The sequence below is a fragment of the Apis florea genome, unplaced genomic scaffold (assembly GCF_048593485.1).
Source record: "Apis florea isolate Af1SG1 unplaced genomic scaffold, ASM4859348v1 contig_3170_pilon, whole genome shotgun sequence".
In the NCBI taxonomy this organism is placed as follows: Eukaryota; Metazoa; Arthropoda; class Insecta; order Hymenoptera; family Apidae; genus Apis; species Apis florea.
Genome location: NW_028256714.1, coordinates 5,057,570 through 5,076,454, shown reverse-complemented (window position 1 = coordinate 5,076,454; position 18,885 = coordinate 5,057,570). Strand labels below are relative to the sequence as shown.

Sequence of the window (18,885 nt, the reverse complement as noted above, 5' to 3'; positions counted from 1 at the left end):
AATAAATTTAAATTTAATCTTTAATTTAATTATTCCAAACATTTTGTACGCAACGTGTTCCTTTGTAAATTAAAAATTTCATATTCGTTTCAATCTTTATATAATTATTCAATCTATAAACAAATAACAATATAATGTTTCAGCGGTTACTGTTTCGGAGAAGTTGGACAGAGCGCGAACAGAGATCGAGGAAACATTCGTGGCGGGTTCACCACCAAGATTCGTCAAACTTCCAACCGATTCTCTCGTCGCGGAAGGCGAGACCGCCATTTTCGAGTGCGCGGTGGTTGGAGAGCCGAAACCGGAACTCAGATGGTTCTCCGACAGTGGCGAGGTCACTGAGAACGAACGTATTCTGGTGAGTGTTCGCTAAAATAAAATTCATCATTGGAAAAACATAAGATTCCTGCTTTCTTTTTTGTATTTACACGAAATTACGATTCGTTATACGATTTCCAATATATTCATTACACGATTTAAAGAAGAAAGAACGAAGGATCGTATTTTTCAAAAATTATTTATTAATAAGTAAAAATATTTACTTATTTTTATAGAATAAAATAATTAATATACTAATGAAGTTTTAAAAGAATTTGCGATCTGTAATGAGAATCTTTTCATAAAAATAGTATTTGTTTAATATAAAACTGCAATGCAACCTCGAATATAATATACATTCCACTGTTAATTTCTATTTACAATCAATTTTCGAGGAAAACAATGGATAAAAATAATAATTCATTCGATATATTTTTCATTTTTGAAATGTGCATTCGCTTTAACTATATCAATATATTCACAAAACTTTGAAAAGGCAATAACATACACAATTTTTGTTTTATCATTCAGATCCAGCGAAAGGAGGATGGAACGAGCATCCTGAAGATTTCTTCGGCGATTCCCGAGGATAAGGGAAATTACGTGGTCAAAGCGTTCAATGAACACGGAGAAGCGAAGGCTTTCGCTCGATTGGTCGTCAGATCGTTGGGTGACTTTAGGAGGAAGGAAGAATTTGTGAAGATGGAGGAGAAACTGATTGCTCCTACGTTCAAGGAGAGATTCGAGGACAGAAGAGTGACGGAGGGTGTCTCCACGAAATTTGAATGCATCGTGGTTGGAAAACCATCTCCAAAAGTAAGATATAATTCTTCTTTCGTTCTATTTTCGATTGTGCAAATCATAATTATTAATAATGGGACACTTGGGTAAACAATAAATATATGTAGGATAAAAGAATATAGGATATAGGCGTAGAAAATAGATAATAGCTATAGGACATGGATGTAGAGTGTATACATGAGATATAAATGTGGAGCATAAGTATAGAAAGATGCATAATATAGAATATAGAATATAATTTCTAATATTTTATATTAGAATGAATACTTGTAAATATAATTTTTACGTATAAACATAGAAATTATCTTTTCTCAATTCAATTTATTAATGAATATTAAGATTCATAGAAAAGCCTTATGTATTTTTTATGTATTAAACAAATTTTGCTTCTAAAGAATTTTAAAGGCACAAATCTATAGCTATTGTGTTTTTGATGATTAATAATGGATACATGGCTGGAGTATCTCTTTAATCACAAGCTAAGTTATAAAATTAAATATTTAAATATTACAATTTATCACATATATTTGGACAAAATAATAAACATTTCGGTATCGATATTATTGGATCAATATCATAAGATCAATATCAGTTTCAATATTGACTGTCACTCGACTATATATCACTCTCGATCGCAAGGAAAATCATTTATCAGAATGAGAAAAAGCAAAACAATCGACAGTAAATCGTCACTTGACGAGGATAAATTAAACGAGAGAAGAAAACAATCCCCCAAATAAGAAAATTATTATACAACGAATAACAAAAAACAAACGAAGAGAGACGTTGAAGTTTCTGTCAAGCAACTGTCGTGAAAGAAAAACGATAATCTTCGAAACAGAAGACATGGTACAATCAGAGCGCAAAATTTATCTACGAAACAAGGATCCACACAATTCCATAATCCATGAACATTATTCGAAACGAGCGAAGCTTCGTAATCCGAACGAAACGATATCCAATAAAAGCTTCAAACTCTCTGTCAAACAAACGTATCACGTATCACCAACCTTCAAAACACGCGTTCAAAACTCGCACCAACGTGTTAAACGTCGCTAAACATTTCGCAACTGCCGATCGACGAGCAGTTAATTACGATTAAATCGAGTCGTGGCGTTCGAATTTGTTGAATCGCTTTTTCGAGGGAAGATGGGTCGCAGAGTTGGCCAGCCTGACAGGAGGTGGCCAACCAAGAGTAATTTCGTTAGCCTCCGGGTTATATTTAAACGGGAACAATGTACCTGATGTGGAAATTCGCGGGTGCAGCCGCGCCGCGAGGTTCTCCGCGAAATTTTCAGTGATAATCTCGTTGAACAGGTATCGGTATCGTATTTCGTACGTGAACTTTCACCTTTCCATCTTTTCACAATTGTTGATTTTATTTTGTAAAGAAGATTTCTTTCTTTCTTTCTTTCTTTCTTTCTTTATTCTTTCTTTTTTTTTTCATTCGAAATATAAGTTTTTACGAAAGTTTGGAGAGTAAAGGAAACGATGGGAGGAGACACATTTTTTTTTTGTATCAAAAGTAAATTTGTGTACGTGCAGTATTGATAGAACTTCCCGTGATACGATCTTCTACGAGAAGTTGTACGTAGAAACTGGTTTCTTCGTCGAGTACCATTTCGTGGAATTTTCTGTGCCATTCGTGGGTCGAGTATCGTATCGAGTAGTTTGTATTTCAGAATTTTGTGATGCAATCCGTTTGGAGTACGTGCTCTCATTTGTAACTGTACGAGAGAAGGCGTTCGATAGTCGAGGAAATTTATCTTCCTTAACTGTAATTTATTTTCACGTGTTTTTCGAAGTATTAAAAAATAGCGACAAGCTGTGAAATTTCTTTCTAATCGGTGACGATATTTATCAATTAACGTTATTATATTAATCGTGAAAAAAATATGTAATTTTGGAATTAATACATCGAATTATATTAATTGATGTAGAACGTAATTTTTCAGATTCAATGGTTATTTAACGATCGCCCCGTCCACGGCAAGGACTTCTTGGTCTCGGTCAGCGGGGATCGACAAGTGCTTACGATTCCAGAGACCGGAAGTACGCATGCCGGTACGATTTCCTGCGTGGCGGAGAACGCTTCTGGAAAAGCGATTTGCAGCGCTCGTCTAGAGATCGGTGAGCAATTTATACTTAATCTAATTCAATCTCGAATCATTTCAAACAACTGTTGGTTTTTCTTAGAAACCAACAAAATTTTTTCATTCTAATAATATTTTCTATAAATTTTCTATAAAATTTTTTCTTTCATCACAATTTTTCTCCATCATCTCTATCATTTCTTTTTTCTCCATCTTTATCTATACTACTACCATAATTTTCAATATTTCACTTTTCTCAATCTCCAATCTTTAATAAATTTTTTTCACACGTTAACTTAAAATACCGTTCCACGTGGACGAGTATCAAAAACGCGGTTCCCTCGAAAATAAAAATAATACCAATTCCCCGGCAATATCTCTCAAATTTATGCTCCCATCGTGTATTCTCGTCGACGAAAACAAATCAACAAATTCCAGAGTACAATATAAAAAAAAAAAAATATCCCCCGGTTATTAATTCGATCTGATTTCACGATTACGATTTTTTTTTATTGCCAGCCGCAATTTACGGTAAATTGGTTAGCGCGTTGCCAAAATATCGGTCGAGACCGGCAACGGTGCCACGGAGTTATTAATACGCGTTTATCCAAGTCGAATGGCAGCTTCATTCACCGCGACTTCGAGCGCTGTCATAGCGAAAGCGAGAAGCCTCGATGATCGAGAAAGGGATGGATGGATCACGTAGGCGCGGATAAGAGATACGCAGCGGCGAGATGTTGCGACAGCGACGAACTCTCTGAAATTCGACACCTCTCTCTCTCTTTCTCTCTCTCAGTGGCGTGAAAAATTGCTCGACCACCCACGGCTTGGAAATTCGGTTTCGTTTCTTTTGTTGCCAGCAATTTTTTTTTCTTCTTTTTTTTTTTTTTCGGTATCTCTTCCGTTTCCTTGGTTCGAAATTTTTAACTTTTCTTCGTTTGAAATATTCATGTTGTGTATTTTCCATTATCTTTTCCCTTAATTTTTATGTATTTATAAACTCAGGGCCGCATTTATTCTTCTGTTTTTCTAGGAATAACCTCTTCTAAAGTTTAGTTTATTAATTTTAATTTATTAAATAAATTTAATATCCAAGTATTTTATCTCGCGTAATTAAATTGTTTTTTTTTATATTGGTTTCATAGAAAAGCCGAGTAAATTTGATTCTTTATCGCTCTTTCCTGAATCTTTGAAAGGAGCCAGTTTTCATCTTCTCTGTGCCGTATTTTAAATATCGCGAGTTTGTACGCGTCGCATTTGTTTTTCAAATTAATTGCGAAATAAGGTTTCCATCGAAATAACATGGACGAACGGTAGCTATTCTTCTCGGCTCGTGCATGGACCGAAATGGTAAATATTGGTTTCCGTTTCGCCATCGAGTAAACTCTTTTCGACGGGGTACGCCCGTATCCCATGATCCATTACCGCGAACCAGCCTGTAATATAGAAGGGAGGGTCTTATTTTTAACCAGGGCGACTAAACAAACTCTTTTCTCTTCTTTCACCGACGAAAAGTCACTTTGAGTCACGACTAATATTAGGTCGGTGCACATGCCGCGGCAATTAAATCTGACGTTTCTACGCCCACCTGTACGTGTCCATGTAGAACACGATCCGTGTAGAAACATTAGTCTGCCCGATCGATTCGCTTTGCTTCCGATCCTATAACGTGTAAATTGTCCGTGAAACTCGTGATTTTTTGTAAAATTGTTTGGCGAAAACGACGAGCTCGATTCCAGATTGATTTTCCCTTCGTTCAAAGTGCTAGTTTGGACGTTTGCAAATTCTACAGAAGCATGGTGTATAAGTGAGAATAAGAGAAACGTGTTTTATATAAATTTGTTAGTGTATGATTTGTTATTATAGGCAAGTATTGAACGTAGCTTGAATATATTTTTATTTGTGAGGATTATTTTTTAAAATTCTTCTCTATTAGCGGAATTCACTGTTACATTTTTTCAATAAAGTATTTGTACACACATTTTTATGTAAATAATCTTTTTCTTAATTTTCATTTGTAGTTCATGTTTGGCGAAATAGTGGCCAAAACATTCTATGCGTGTAATCTATTATTATGTAAACATATGTATACTCTCGCTCAAAAATTGTTGCATTATTTATTTAAATTTTAAGTAGCTGTTAGATGTGAAGAATATTTTTTTAATAATAATTAATCGTGTAATTCTCTGTGATGATTTTATGAAAATATTCGTTCAATTTAATGTTTATGATCTCCAGCAAATATCTATCAATATTTTAGACGTATCTTTTAAGATTTTTGATCATAGTTCAAATCTATGATAAAGAAAATTTGTGTTTGTGTCAAAAATTTTGAATTTTCTTTCCAGTATATTGAATCTTTTGCTAATTTTTAATATTATTAATTTTACTAATTTCTTTCTAATAGATTTTATATTTTTAGCAAGATTCTTTTTCTTTTTTTCTTAAATTTTTGATTCTGATTCTGATTGTATGGAAAATGTTGGATCTTAAACTTTTGTGTATAATAATGTACACAGTTTCGTACAAATATATGTTTTTACTTTTCTTTATACATTAATTTTTATTGATAATATAAGAGTAACGATTGCTTTACGTGGATCACATCGAACTCTTAATATTTAGAAAGTTAATGCTTATGGATCAGGATTAATTTCTGCAATGTAAACAGTCAGTGTTACCGAATTAGTAACAACGTGACCATCAAACTGCTAGTGTACCTCCAAAGTTTGAACTTCAGAAATAACATCATTATGGTTCAGTCTGATTCAACATTCCAGAGGAAAACATAACGATGAATTTAACATCGTTCCAAGAATATATCATATCATTTGTTATTATTTTCATTAATCTAACTGTTGTGAACATTTTGTCATGAAAATTGAAGGAACTAAGTTAAAATACTTGATTATTATAAAACATTACTTTATTAGACATCGTTCCATTTATTCCAAAAACTCACAAGTAACAAGATTAATGACTTTATCAATTTATATAAACAATATAAAAATTGACAAATTCTTCAAAAAAAATATTAAAAATTTCGTATTTTAAAAATCTTTATCAAACATTACTTCAACGAAATTTATTTTTAAAACACAATTACAACAAACTCTACTCTTTCAATTTATCATATCATATTTATCTCCCATATAAAATCATCAGATAACGAAATAAATTGAAAAAGTGTATATTAAAATATGAGTCTTTCCAATTCTTCTTATGCACTTTAATTTTTCTTCAATGAATTAAATTTTCTTTAATAAATACATTACAATATAAAAATAACCTAAATACACATCTAATCAGAAAACCATGACGAACGATAAAATTGAAATTAGACAAATTCCACATTATTTGCACAACTGAAAAATTCAATTCACCTCTCAAATTTCGTCAAATTTCGATGAAAGCACACAGTCCCTTATCGACACGAATCCCCTTCCAAATCATCGACGAAATCACAATCGCTCGAACGAGGTGCACCATCCCCTCGAGGACAGGTCAGTTCCATTCGATTTCCGTGTTCTCTTCGCCCCCCTTCGTGTGTTAGGAGGCCTGTCTTACCCTTTCTCTCTCTCTCTGTCTCTCGGCCGGTGCACACACGCATAAAGCGCGTTATTTTTGTCGACACGAATACCCGGCGCGTAGCCTAGTCCAGAGTCGCTAACCCAGGGAATTCGAGCGCGTCTTCTTCGGGGAGCCTCGCTCCTATTCGACTCCGACCATCCACTCACCCCATAAATCGACAATCGGGAGCTGATTCACGAATCTGGGACTTGTGCTCGAGGTAAATGGAACGAGGGGTTTGTGATCGGTTGTGATGTGATTTCGAGCGTGTTTCAAATTGCAATTTTGGGCTAGATCGCGTATATCTAGTTGATTCGAATTAAAAATTGGACTTGGTGATTCAATCTGTAAATATTACAATACTTGTAGTGTTTGAGGCTGATCAGAAGAAATATAGTTTGAAAAAAGAAAATTATACTGTATTGCAATTACATAGTCGTTGAATATATATTTAGTATCTAGTTTTAATTAAAGTACGTTTTACCACCAGATCAAAATATATATAACGAGATTTATTGCATTAACAAGTTTATCTATATATAGAGAATTTTGTCAAGTCTTCTTCTTTTTTTTTTGAATTTTAACAAAATTATTAAATTTAATAACTTTCACCAAATTTACTCGAAACTCGAATTCGACTCGATCCTTTTCACCTTTCCACGCCGAAACAGGTGACCGTAATTCGAAACGTCATTCGAAATCCCGCGCTCGGGTTAATAAGTCCCGGTGATTTCGTCTGCTAGGTGAACTATTTCTGTCTTCGATTCGTGGGCAAGGTATTTTCTCGGCGAAGGGCTCCTGCGGATAAAAGTGTGATAAAACCAAGAGTTCGATACGAGTCCAAACTTTTATGATCTTTCGACAAAACTGATAAAGTTTGAAAAGAGAGAGAGAGAGAGAAAAAGAGAGAGAAAGAAGAAACGCGAGGGAATAAATTTTAGATCCTCCGTAAATAACGCTGGACCAATGACTCGAACGGATGTTTCGTGATTTCGTGCGTGAATTCAGGACGAGTTGTGCCGAATTTTCGCGGTCCAGATATGTCGGGATGAATTTCTCGGTTGGGAGAGTATCGCTTTTTGGTTCTCGGCCAATGTACACACACTTCTTTCGATTAGCGTGAAACTTGTCGTGCGATGCAAATTTTGATCAATTCTTTTTTGGGAATTAATCAGACTTGTTAACAGTTCGTGTTTATTCTCTAAATTGATTGAAGCTTGGAAAATTTTTATCTATATTTTTTTACTGATCGTAATTGAAAAAAGAATGTAATGATTGTTAGAAAATGCATTTTATCAATTCATAAATGGGATCATAAATAAATGGATCATTTATATATTTTTCATTAAACGTACGTATATATGTTTCTTCATTTTTTAAATTATAAATAATATATCGTGTTTTAATTTTATATAATTTCACAGATGTGTACGAATAACAATGTTATGTTACTTGAATGAGCAAAGATGAAAATTTTATTACTTTTGCTTTACATGTTGGTAATAATATTTATTAATATTTGTAAATATATATTTTTATTCTATCTTTTTGCAATATAATATACAAATGTATATGTATTAGTAATTCTCTTTCTCTTTCTGTTTTAAAGCTACTGAAACAATGAAAGAAATTAAAAAAATTACAAGAGTATATCTCAGATCAAATTAATGCAAATAAATTAAATTAGCAAAGCGGCATTAAATTTCCTTGTAAATACAATCTTACGGAATCACAATTTTCTAAATGTAACTTAATATTACAAAAGAAAATATTCGTATCCAATTATTACTTATTTCTAATTGTCAGAGTCTCGACTCATTCATTTCAACAGCAGCAACAACCTGCTATGAAACAAAACTGCTTCTTTCTCCGAAGAAAAAGATGAAATCGAGGTCATCGTTATTATCTCAAAATCTCAAAGGAATAAATTTCCATTAAAAAAAGAAGAAAACAAAAAAAACTAGTATTCTCGATGACCATGCCCATAAAACACGCGATTCTCATTAAGATTCTTCGATGTTTCCTCCGTTTACACGCCAATTACACCTTTTTCCTATCCTTCGAGAAAAGAGAAAGGTGTGAAGATATTTCTAGAAGGGGATCGAAGACGTGTCTAGGACGTTCATTCATTCCCACGATCGACACCACTTTTTTCATTCGTTTGACAAATGTCCGAGGCAATGTCTACGTCCTCGAGTTCCGTTTCCGGTTGCCCATTTCAGAATCGAATAAAATCTCGCGGAATTTCTGCAGGGCGATTTCTTGTTGCAACATCCACGCGGATTCCAATCCGACGATTCTAATGTGGCATTAAAACGGGCCAACTATTAATACATCCGTGATTCAATATATTAATGTGACTCGATTTTCGAACTTTCGTGATTTTCGATCGATATATTTACATGGCTCTTTAAAATTAACGCTTTTAAAATAATATAACGAAGAATGATAAAGAGGAGAGTATTTGTAGTCTTTAAGTTTCAATCATGTAAATCGATTCATTTTTTCGTTAATTTATGTTATTAAAAATTGTTTTTCAATAAATCGTAAAAGGAGAACTTTAAGATAATTTTGGATTTTGTTATTTTTCTCTACAACTTTTTTCTTCTATAATTTTTTTGAAGATTGATAAATTAGAATGTTTCCATTAATTTAGCTTCATAACATGTATGATGATTAATTCTTCATCTTAAAATTCTCAAAATAGTAAAAAGTTGTCATGAATTTATTATTCTATTTAAAAATTAATTGTATTTTCCAGAGGAAAATTGATGTTTTACGCGAGTATTTTCCAAATTTTCCAAATGACAAAAATAAAAATTGATAAAAATCCATCAATTTAAAGTATTCAAAGAAATATTCAATATTTTTAAGCGACCTTTTTGTTCATGTCTCTATAACACAGTATAATATATTTCACACGACTTGTTTTTCTTTTTTTCTTTGATAAATGTGCCCCATTTTGTTGAGTGAAATTATATTTGGTATGCGTGCCTTCCTTCGATGCCAAGTTGTCCGGAGTTTAGGTTGACCAGAGAACGTGAATGAAATTCGGCACATTTTTCGATGACATTCGTCTTAGCTTACTTTGTAGCTAAGTTATTTTCATACGATTTGTTGTGTAACGACGATCTTGGAATTCAAAATCGTGTACATTAATTACAATAATTGATTATCATTCTTTATACCTCTGTTTCTTACTTATTCACATAATACTGTTACTTTTAATAATTATTTTATTTTTTTATTACTTTAAGTTATTATATTTTAAGATACTAGATAATATACAATCAAAATATTAATCAAAGATTACATCCATTATTTTCTCACTCATTACTATAATTGCATAAATTATACATGTATACAGAAATTATAGTTTTATTCTGATCTGAGATCGGTTAATAAGACAGATACTTATAAAATATTCAATTATTACCTAAATTTTTATATCACATATTTTATTAAATCGTATTATAGTTTATGTATCACTTAAAAATATTTACTATTTTCACGAAACAAATAATAATTAATATCTATCTTATCTTAACGATAGAATATCAAATATATCAACTTTTCCATGAGGTCATCTTTGGCATGACAAGAACTCAATGACTCACATCTTTCACTTTATATAATCAATAAATAAAAAGCAGAAAAGAATAAAATCAAATTCGGCCTAAAGCAAGCTAACAAATTAAAAAGTAAAAAAAATAATAACTATCCATCATTACTGATACGATTAACTAAAATTCACACCCAACTTCCGGATAACGAAGAGCTGACGAACCCCCTGACTCTTAGACCACTTGTGTCAGAGCCAAAAAAAGAAGAAAGAATCACGATCTATTCTATTGATATCCGAATTAATCATGCTCGTCAGGTGGCAGGTCGGTGGAGGAGGTGAGAAAAGTTGCGGAAAAGAGGGTGGTCGACTTAGTGGAAAGATCGCCCGCCGACGAAATGCACGCAGCCAGCAGCAGCGAGAAACACTTCTCCTCGGAGAAGTCCGAGGGCGAGGGTGAGAGCCAGGTGTTGACCAAGATGTCGCAGACCATCACCGAGTCCACGACCACCCACAAGACGACCAAGAAGGAGTACATCTCGTCCACTATGTCCTCCACCTTGTCGAAACCTGGACAGGAACCCACCAGCGTGTCCGTGAAGACTACTGTACATAGCACGGAACAGTCGTCCTCTCAGGATGGAGCGCCTCCTGTTGTGCAGGTTTGTTAACCTTAAGGTGTACATTAACAAGTATAATTCTACGAGTAATGTGAAGTAAAATGTTTCAATATTAATTTCGTGTAATAATTATTTGGATTTTAAAAAGAATTTTTTAAAATTGTAAGTTAATTGTTAAAAAAAATATATTGGATTTCCAATGTGTTTGTGAAATTTTTGTAGATGCATAAATTGATGAGAATATATATATATATATAAATAATTATTTTTAATGAAAGTAATTTTAAAGATTTATTCCAAGGAGGAAGTTAAACAAAATTCTGTTCGTGCATCGTTAAATTGTTTTAATGCATAGCAAGATTAATTTCTTTTCTTTTCAAGTAAAAAGGATAAGAATATTTTATTTTGTGAATTTTATTACTTTTGAAAAATGTACAGTTCGTGATTGGTAAAGAAATATATATATTTCGAAGTAAAGAGAATTGAAAATTACGAGAGAGAAATATTGACGGTGAATGTTATTTTGTTTGAACAGTCGTACAAAGTCGAGGAACACGAAAAGATCATTCAAGACCAGCCAGGCGAGATTCGCCAAGAAAAAACCGTGGTGGTATCTCAAGACGAGGAAGGGATCAAACAGAGGGATGTGAAAGCTGCGCAAATACCGAAGCCAACGAGAAAGTCGACTGCGCCGAGATTCGTTTCGCCTCTCACAGGGATGATCGTGGATCAGGGCACTGATATTATCCTCGAAGGAATTATCGATGGTGAAAAAAATAAAGATCATATCCTCTTAACTTGTGATAATAGTTATATGAAAGAGTATATCGTAAAAAATCTATGCAAATCTTAATTCAAAAATTCGCCTGTGAATCACTTTTCACTATTGTACATAATAACTATAAAGTGGAAGAATCATCTTGCATTAAGTAATTAATATGGTCAATTTTAATTTTGAACGAATATTTCCTCTAATTACATTGAGAAATAAAAATGGATTTAACAGATTAATTAGGCAAGTTGAATGATAAACTAGGAAATTTTATTTTCTAATTATAGGGTTCCCTCAGCCTTCAATTTGCTGGTCGAAGAACGGGCAGGAACTGAAAACGAAAGATGGAATGACGATCACTTATACTCATAATCATGTCCGTTTGGAACTGAAGAACGTAAATGTTAAGGATGCGGGACGATACACTTGCACGGCGAGCAACGAAGTCGGTTCTGCTAGTAGCACAGCTGATCTCGTCGTAAAAAGTATACAATTTGATGATTACATGTTTTTAATCGAAAGAAATCTTGTTAAATAAATTTAATTTTTACAACTTGTTTAATGTTATTCCATAAATTTCAGAGACGATATTCCCGCCGGTATTCGGCAGAAGATTGCAAGCGCAAGTTGTGAAACGTGGAGAACGTGTCAATATGGAGGTAGAAATCACAGGAACACCGGAACCCACGGTTACATGGTTCAAGGACGATGTCCCTATCAAAGAACGTCCACCCGAATTGAGGATTAAGCAACAAGGAAATTGTTACATGCTCATTATCGACAAAGGTAATTTAAAGAATTATTTATATTGACAATTTTAAAGTTGTTAATTTTAAATAAAATGGATTTTTAGCTGAAAAGACGCATGCAGGAAAATATATGGTTCGAGCAACGAACGCCGGTGGTGAAGCCCAAAGTATAGCAGATTTTGCAGTTTTTGAGCCAACGCCTGATACTATGACGGAAGTTCATAAAACTGTTATTTACGAGAATGTGCAAGACAAGAAAGTCACTCAGGTAATTATTTCCTCTGATTAATAATTAATTTTTCAACAAAGATCTCTCGATATAAAATTCAATCTTCAATATAATTAATTTTCTAATAAAAGGAAAAGAAAGAAGAAAGATTCGAGTCAATCTCTAAATAATATCTAATTTGAAATAAAATACTTTTCCTAATATAAGATTGATTTTAACAAATTTTGTTAAAATTTTTGATACGAGGCAAAGTATAAAAGCACTGTATTCGTATTTAGTCCGACGAAAAGAAGAGAGAGGTTCCTTCTAGCAAACTTCCTTCATCAACCACGATTCAACAGATTCCACCGTTAAAAACAACACCCATCGTGTCATCCACCTCGATATCGGAAACCACCAAAACCGTAGAAAAGATAGAGGAACCGGAAAGCAGGATGAGTCGTTCGGAAACAATCTCGTCCACGGTTGAATCACATCAATCGCAATCCAAATCGGAGCAAAAGTTCCACATGAAGTTGGAGCACAAGACGCCAACCATACCGGAGCCAAGGAAGGAAGAAAAGACGATAACGAGGGAAGTGATTCGCGAAGAAGTCGAGAAGAAAGGCATCGAGCCGAAGGCAACAGTGATCGAGGAGAAAACGAAGATCGAGAACGAAAATATCGAAACATCGACGATAGCTAAAAAGGATGCATTGAGTTTCTTCGAATCGATGACGAAGGAAACGGAAGCTACGCCCAAAGGTCCTAAAGAAATGATTAAATTAGTGGATGACGCTGATGGCCACGAAGTGAAGGTTGGAAAATTGACGAAGAACTATGAGAGATCCACTACGTTCCAGGACGTGAAGAAACCTGAACCGAAACCTGCAGAGATTCAAACGACGAAGAAAGCTGTCCACGAGATATTCACGAAATTGGAACAAGGAAGTGCAGCTTCTCGTGGAGTGGACAATAAATTATTTGATTTTCCGTATGAACCGTATAAGCCACCTTCGGTAGAGACGAAGAAGACAGTCGTGGAAGAAACAGTTAGCTCAGGATCATCGTCTGTTCAAGGATCTCTGATAATGTCGTCGAAAATGGAGAGTAAAGTGGAAAGTAAAATGGAGAGCAAGTCAGAATTGTTGGAGGGTTTTAATTTGGTGCCAGAGCCTCCACCGGAGATTGGTTACATGCCGAAACCGGAAGAGTTAAAAAAAAAACGCCCTGAAGTATCGATCAAGGCTAAACAGCTCCAAGAATCCTTTGATAGAACCCTGTCCCCGATAGATGCGCCTGTTGGCGGTGTGAAGATTTTCCCCACACTTTCTCCAAAGGTGGCCCCAACGTTTTCCATGCCACCACCATCCTTTGAGCTCGAGAAGAAAGAGGTAGTCGAGGAGCCTTGCGTGAGAAAGGAAATCCACGAGAAAAGGGACTACGTGTCTTCGTTCAGAGCTATGTCTCCTAGCAGACCTTGGTCATCATCGTCTGACGTGGAAACCAGGTCACACGTATCCACTGATCTGTCAGAATACAGGTGTCACTCTGCAGCATCGAGTCATCAGGAGATACTCAGATCTACCTCGCCCAGACCATCGGCTGACGCCTTGGCTATGGAGAAATCCTGGGCAAAAAAGTGTGCCGAGTCTAGCAGGAAATCATGGCCTCCGCAGGAAGAGTCGAGATTCAAGCAAGAATGGCAGACTCCTGGTGAAGACTATAAGAGTTCGTCGAAGGAGTTTAGGAAGGAAGTCGAAGAGACGCCTGAAGGTGGTATCAGAAAGACCAGTATGGAATCATCCAGCACGACGGAGAGGAGATCCTGGAGTTCGAAACAGGAATCTATGGAGAAGATTTCGAAGAGGGCTCCATCACCACCGAAAACGCAGCCGATCATCTACAATGCGGAAACGATTAAAGTAGATCACGTGGTGAATAAAATGGAAGAGAAGTCTTTATATGAGAAGTACACTAGTGAGAGCGACGTTAAGAAACTGGAAAAATCTGAAAAATTCGAGGAGAAATATTCGAAAAAGTGGACAAGCTCGGATGATTTAAAAGCTCCTGGTCTTGTCAGGAGTGTGGAACCACCTAAAAGACCTGTGATTCAATTGTACCACCTTACCCCATCTACTGAGCAAATTATTCTAGAACCTGGCCCACCTCCGGAAATCGGATATATTCCAGCACCGGTGGTCAAAGAAAAGAAGATCGAGAAGATAGAGAAGAACTTGGAAGTGTCGTTGGAGCATCAGCCAGCTAAGATCCCTCCAGGAGGAATCAGAACTATTCCTCCTGTGCCGAAGAAAGAGGAAGCTCCAGCACTGCCTCCGAAAGACGTCAAAATGACTCCACCACCGATTCCAGCCAAACAATCTACACCTGTCGAACCTCTGGAACCGTTTCCATTCAAGCCTTCCCCTGCATCTGCACCGATGAAGAAAGTGCCACCCCCTCCAACTCCTACGAAATTCGTCAAAGGAAGTTTCATTCAGGAAAGCGACTACGAATCGGACATGGACGGTCACATGAAAGCAAAATGGAGGCCGTACGAGAGTGACGGCGAGGAGCCACGTTACAGAAGAGTCCAAGCTCCAGTGCCCAAGCCGACTAGACCTAGATCGACCGAGCCTGAACCACTTCCTCCCTCTAAATTCGAAGTGCCTGCATCGACTGTGGGTCCACCTAGACCAGTGGTTACCAAGGAGCAACAGGAAAAAGTGTGCAAGAAAACTATCACTACCACTGTCAAGAAGCAAGAGAGAGAGATAAAACAGCAGCAACAAAAGTTCCAAGTGGGCCAACCACCTGCTATCGAATTGAAACCAGGCTCTCCACCTATCTACGTCCAACCAGCCGCGAAAAGTCCAACTCCAAAGAGTCCACCTATGAAAAAACCAGAATCTCCCAAATTCAAGGTGAAAACGTTCCAACAGGAAAGTGGTTACATGGCAGACACGGACGAGCCTTTCCAACAGAAGTCGTCCGTTCAATCGGTGCAAAAGAGCTTTGGTAAACACGAATCTTCGTCGTCCATGACCTCGCACACAGAGTCTCGTACTTCGTATTTGGAAAGTCGATCGGAATATTTCGAGAGCAAGAGCTACGACAGCCGACAACAACAGCAACAGAAGAAAGAATCGTTCGTCGCACCATCCGCTCCCTTGGTTACGAAACAACCTGTACAACCACCAGTTCAGCAGCAACGTAGCTCGTTCGTCGAGAAGAGCTATGTATCTTCCGCGTCCCCATCGAGATTCAGTTCCACGAAGGTTCGAGAAGTGTGTTTGCACCGCTTTAATCTACGTAGAGTGATCGTAGTGGATTTGTTTGGAACGAAGAAGAACGGTTCTTTGTTTAATCGAATGAAGTGATGCTGCGTCTAACAAATGTCGTTTTTCTTCGTAACTTTTTGTGTTAAGCTAATAATTGCAATGTTGTACGTTTTTAACCAATTTATTTATACAAGTGCACACAAACAATTGGATATATAGTTCTGTTGCTTTAATCAGTTCTCAATCGGTAGACATTTTGATTAAAACACTTTTTATTATAATAAAATTTATATTAGAATTTTAGTTTTAACAGAATTAAGTCTGAAATAATTTTTGATATGTATTTTTTATTTTATAATAATTTTCAACCCGTTTTCTAAGTTCTTATTACACGAAATGGATATTTTGAATGTCTCCGTTTTATTTCGCACGTATAAATTCAACATAGCGACACATTTCATATTGAAACAAATATAATAAAGATTGGAATGTAGGAAATAATAAACAAAATATTTCTAGAATTAGTTGTGCAAAAACTGATTGAGGACTAATTGTATGTTTTTGTGTTTTTCGTTAACTATTTTGTGAACAACTGAAATGTATTTATATCGAAATAACATCTTTACTTTTTTCCAGGAAACTATTTATACTACGGATCAATCGCACAAGAAGCTAGAGACAACGAAAAAAATTTTGCCGCCCTCTCCAAGTCCTTCCAAATTCGTGAAGGGCGAATTTCGCGAAAGTGACTACGAGAGCGATTACGACGGCAGAATACCACCCCTTTGGAAACCGCGAGGCTATGAAAGCGACGACCAATCTTTCAGATCCGTGAAACCGAATCTCGCTGGTCCAGGTATTTATAAATCCTGACGTAAACGAGAACTTCCTCTTACGATATTATTGAATACACACGAATTTATTAAAAATTATGCATAATATCAATCACACTAGTAGTTCTTTTTTCCATAAATACTGTAAATAAAATTACGTCTACACTATGTAACAAAATCTTTTATATAAAGAAGTACAATTATAAAATTTTAATTATAAATGGGATGTATATAATCTGTATAACAGAAACAGAAAATTGATTCAAAATACGTTGTGTTAAATAATATTTCTGCATATCTGGAATTATTACAAAAGTATTCAAATTATAAGTGATATTATAAAATAATAATATTTTGTTATTTAGTGTAAACGAAGCTTAACATTTATAAAACATTGGTTATGGGAAATGTCAAAATAAGAATTGCTTTCCAACAGCGTCAAACAGAACACAATCGACTGGCCAATATCGATGGGTCTCTCACTCTTTTACGACTTTTTTCCAGCTTACAACAAGTAGTCCTCCTGGCAAGCTTTCTTCCCTTCTCGTTGTTTACCTCGCAAGACAAGTTCTCCTCTCTTCCTGCTTCGCTTGCTTCTCTCTTTTCTTCTCGGCCACTCGAAGTACGTACTTTGTGCACCCCAGCTTTCTCTCCGAGTCTTTCTCCCATCATCTTTTGTGGCTAACTTTCATTTTCTTCTTCTTCTTTTTCTTCTTCTTCTTCTTCTTCTTCTTTTTCTTCTTCTTCTTTTTCTTCTCCACTACTATATCACGCTGGTTTCACCCTCGTTTCAAGACACATCCGCGTTTCGCACGATGCTTCGCGCAAAAACGAAACGAAAAATTAAAAAAGAAAAAAAAAAAGAATTCAAAACCACAACACCACGGATAATGGAAGCTCGATCGTCCATCGAGAACGAAAAAGGAAAAATTCGATCAACGACGAGTGAAACCAAAGTCGGCGCGCCCTCTGTCCGCTTATGTCTTCGCCTCGTCGATGAGGTCAGCTGGGGTCACTCATTTTGTACCGATAGGAAAGCCCAAGGAGCCTCGAGCGCCGTTCATCGAGGAGCTCGAGAAAAAGAAGGAGGACAGAGTCACAACGCCGACCAAACCGAAAACAGTTCTTCTTCCCGGCTCTCCACCTGAGATAGCCTATGCACCGCCTCAACCGACTTACTACGAGGCTCGATCGGGCATACCTTTCCACAACGCGATCGGTACAGAGACGAAGAAGACGGTCAGGATGGACGAGTCGACCGAGAACAGCAGAAGGATCGTCACTGTCGAGCAAACGAGTCGGGTGATCAAGTTCGGCGATCAGAAACCCACCGACTTCAGAGGCTTCGAGGGCTCCGATCAAAGGCAAAAGGCGGCGTTCAAGGTGCCCACCCCGAAGAAGTTCGTTCAAGGTCAGTTCAGAGAATCGGATTACGAGAGCGACATCGACACGAGGATCAGGGCGAAGTGGGCTCCGCCCGAGAGCGACACCGAGGAGCCGAGGTACAGGAAGGTCCAAGCGCCCACGACGAAGGCACCAAGATCGGCCAGCGCCCCTGTCAGACAGGAACACGTGGTGTCCCCGTTGGAGTTCGACACCGGGCCACCCGTGTTGAAGAGGCAGACCTCGATGACCCAACTTCGATTGGACGAGGGCAGGGCCACTCAGGTGAAGAGGGATGTTGTTGGCTCGGGGCAGGAGGAGGTGCTGAAGCCCGGCTCGCCTCCCGAATTTGGTTTTATCTCGAGGAGCGATGTGAAAAAGGCGGCTACTCGTAAGGATCACGATTGATGTCTATATTTTTGCGCACGCTTGCCGGCGGGGGGTGCTTTTGTTGTTTTACCGTTCGGAGAGGATTTGTACAGTTTTATATATGTAAAGTTTTTGCATTTAAACTCTTCTTATTTTAAGTAGAAAAGGGGGGGGGGAAAGAAAATTGAAATCTGTTGAAAAAATCCTCGCTATAGAATAATAAAATATTTTATTTTACTTGATATTATGATTTGAAAGTATTGCTGTTTTGGTGATGTCTTATAGTGTCTCTGAAGAAGTTAAAGAAATTTTGAAAAGTAATAATT

General features: G+C 36.4%; 1 protein-coding gene across 9 annotated transcripts in view; it reads left to right on the top strand.

The window, feature by feature from the left end:
- LOC147657379 (uncharacterized) overlaps window positions 1-18,885 on the top strand; it is a 70,083-nt gene that overhangs the window by 46,025 nt on the left and 5,173 nt on the right. For 5 of the 9 annotated variants that reach the window (XM_086910099.1, XM_086910098.1, XM_086910104.1 and 2 more), the window contains 11 exons: window positions 144-358; window positions 850-1,134; window positions 3,075-3,249; window positions 10,663-11,006; window positions 11,500-11,731; window positions 12,024-12,221; window positions 12,319-12,522; window positions 12,590-12,753; window positions 12,993-15,971; window positions 16,611-16,830; window positions 17,841-18,581. In XM_086910099.1, coding sequence (XP_086766225.1) covers window positions 144-358; window positions 850-1,134; window positions 3,075-3,249; window positions 10,663-11,006; window positions 11,500-11,731; window positions 12,024-12,221; window positions 12,319-12,522; window positions 12,590-12,753; window positions 12,993-15,971; window positions 16,611-16,830; window positions 17,841-18,581 — 5,757 coding nt within the window. Of the gene's footprint in view, window positions 1-143; window positions 359-849; window positions 1,135-3,074; window positions 3,250-10,662; window positions 11,007-11,499; window positions 11,732-12,023; window positions 12,222-12,318; window positions 12,523-12,589; window positions 12,754-12,992; window positions 15,972-16,610; window positions 16,831-17,311; window positions 17,430-17,840; window positions 18,582-18,885 lie in introns of those variants that run through there. The other 4 variants (XM_086910101.1, XM_086910100.1, XR_015292555.1 and 1 more) reach the window with 3 other exon arrangements.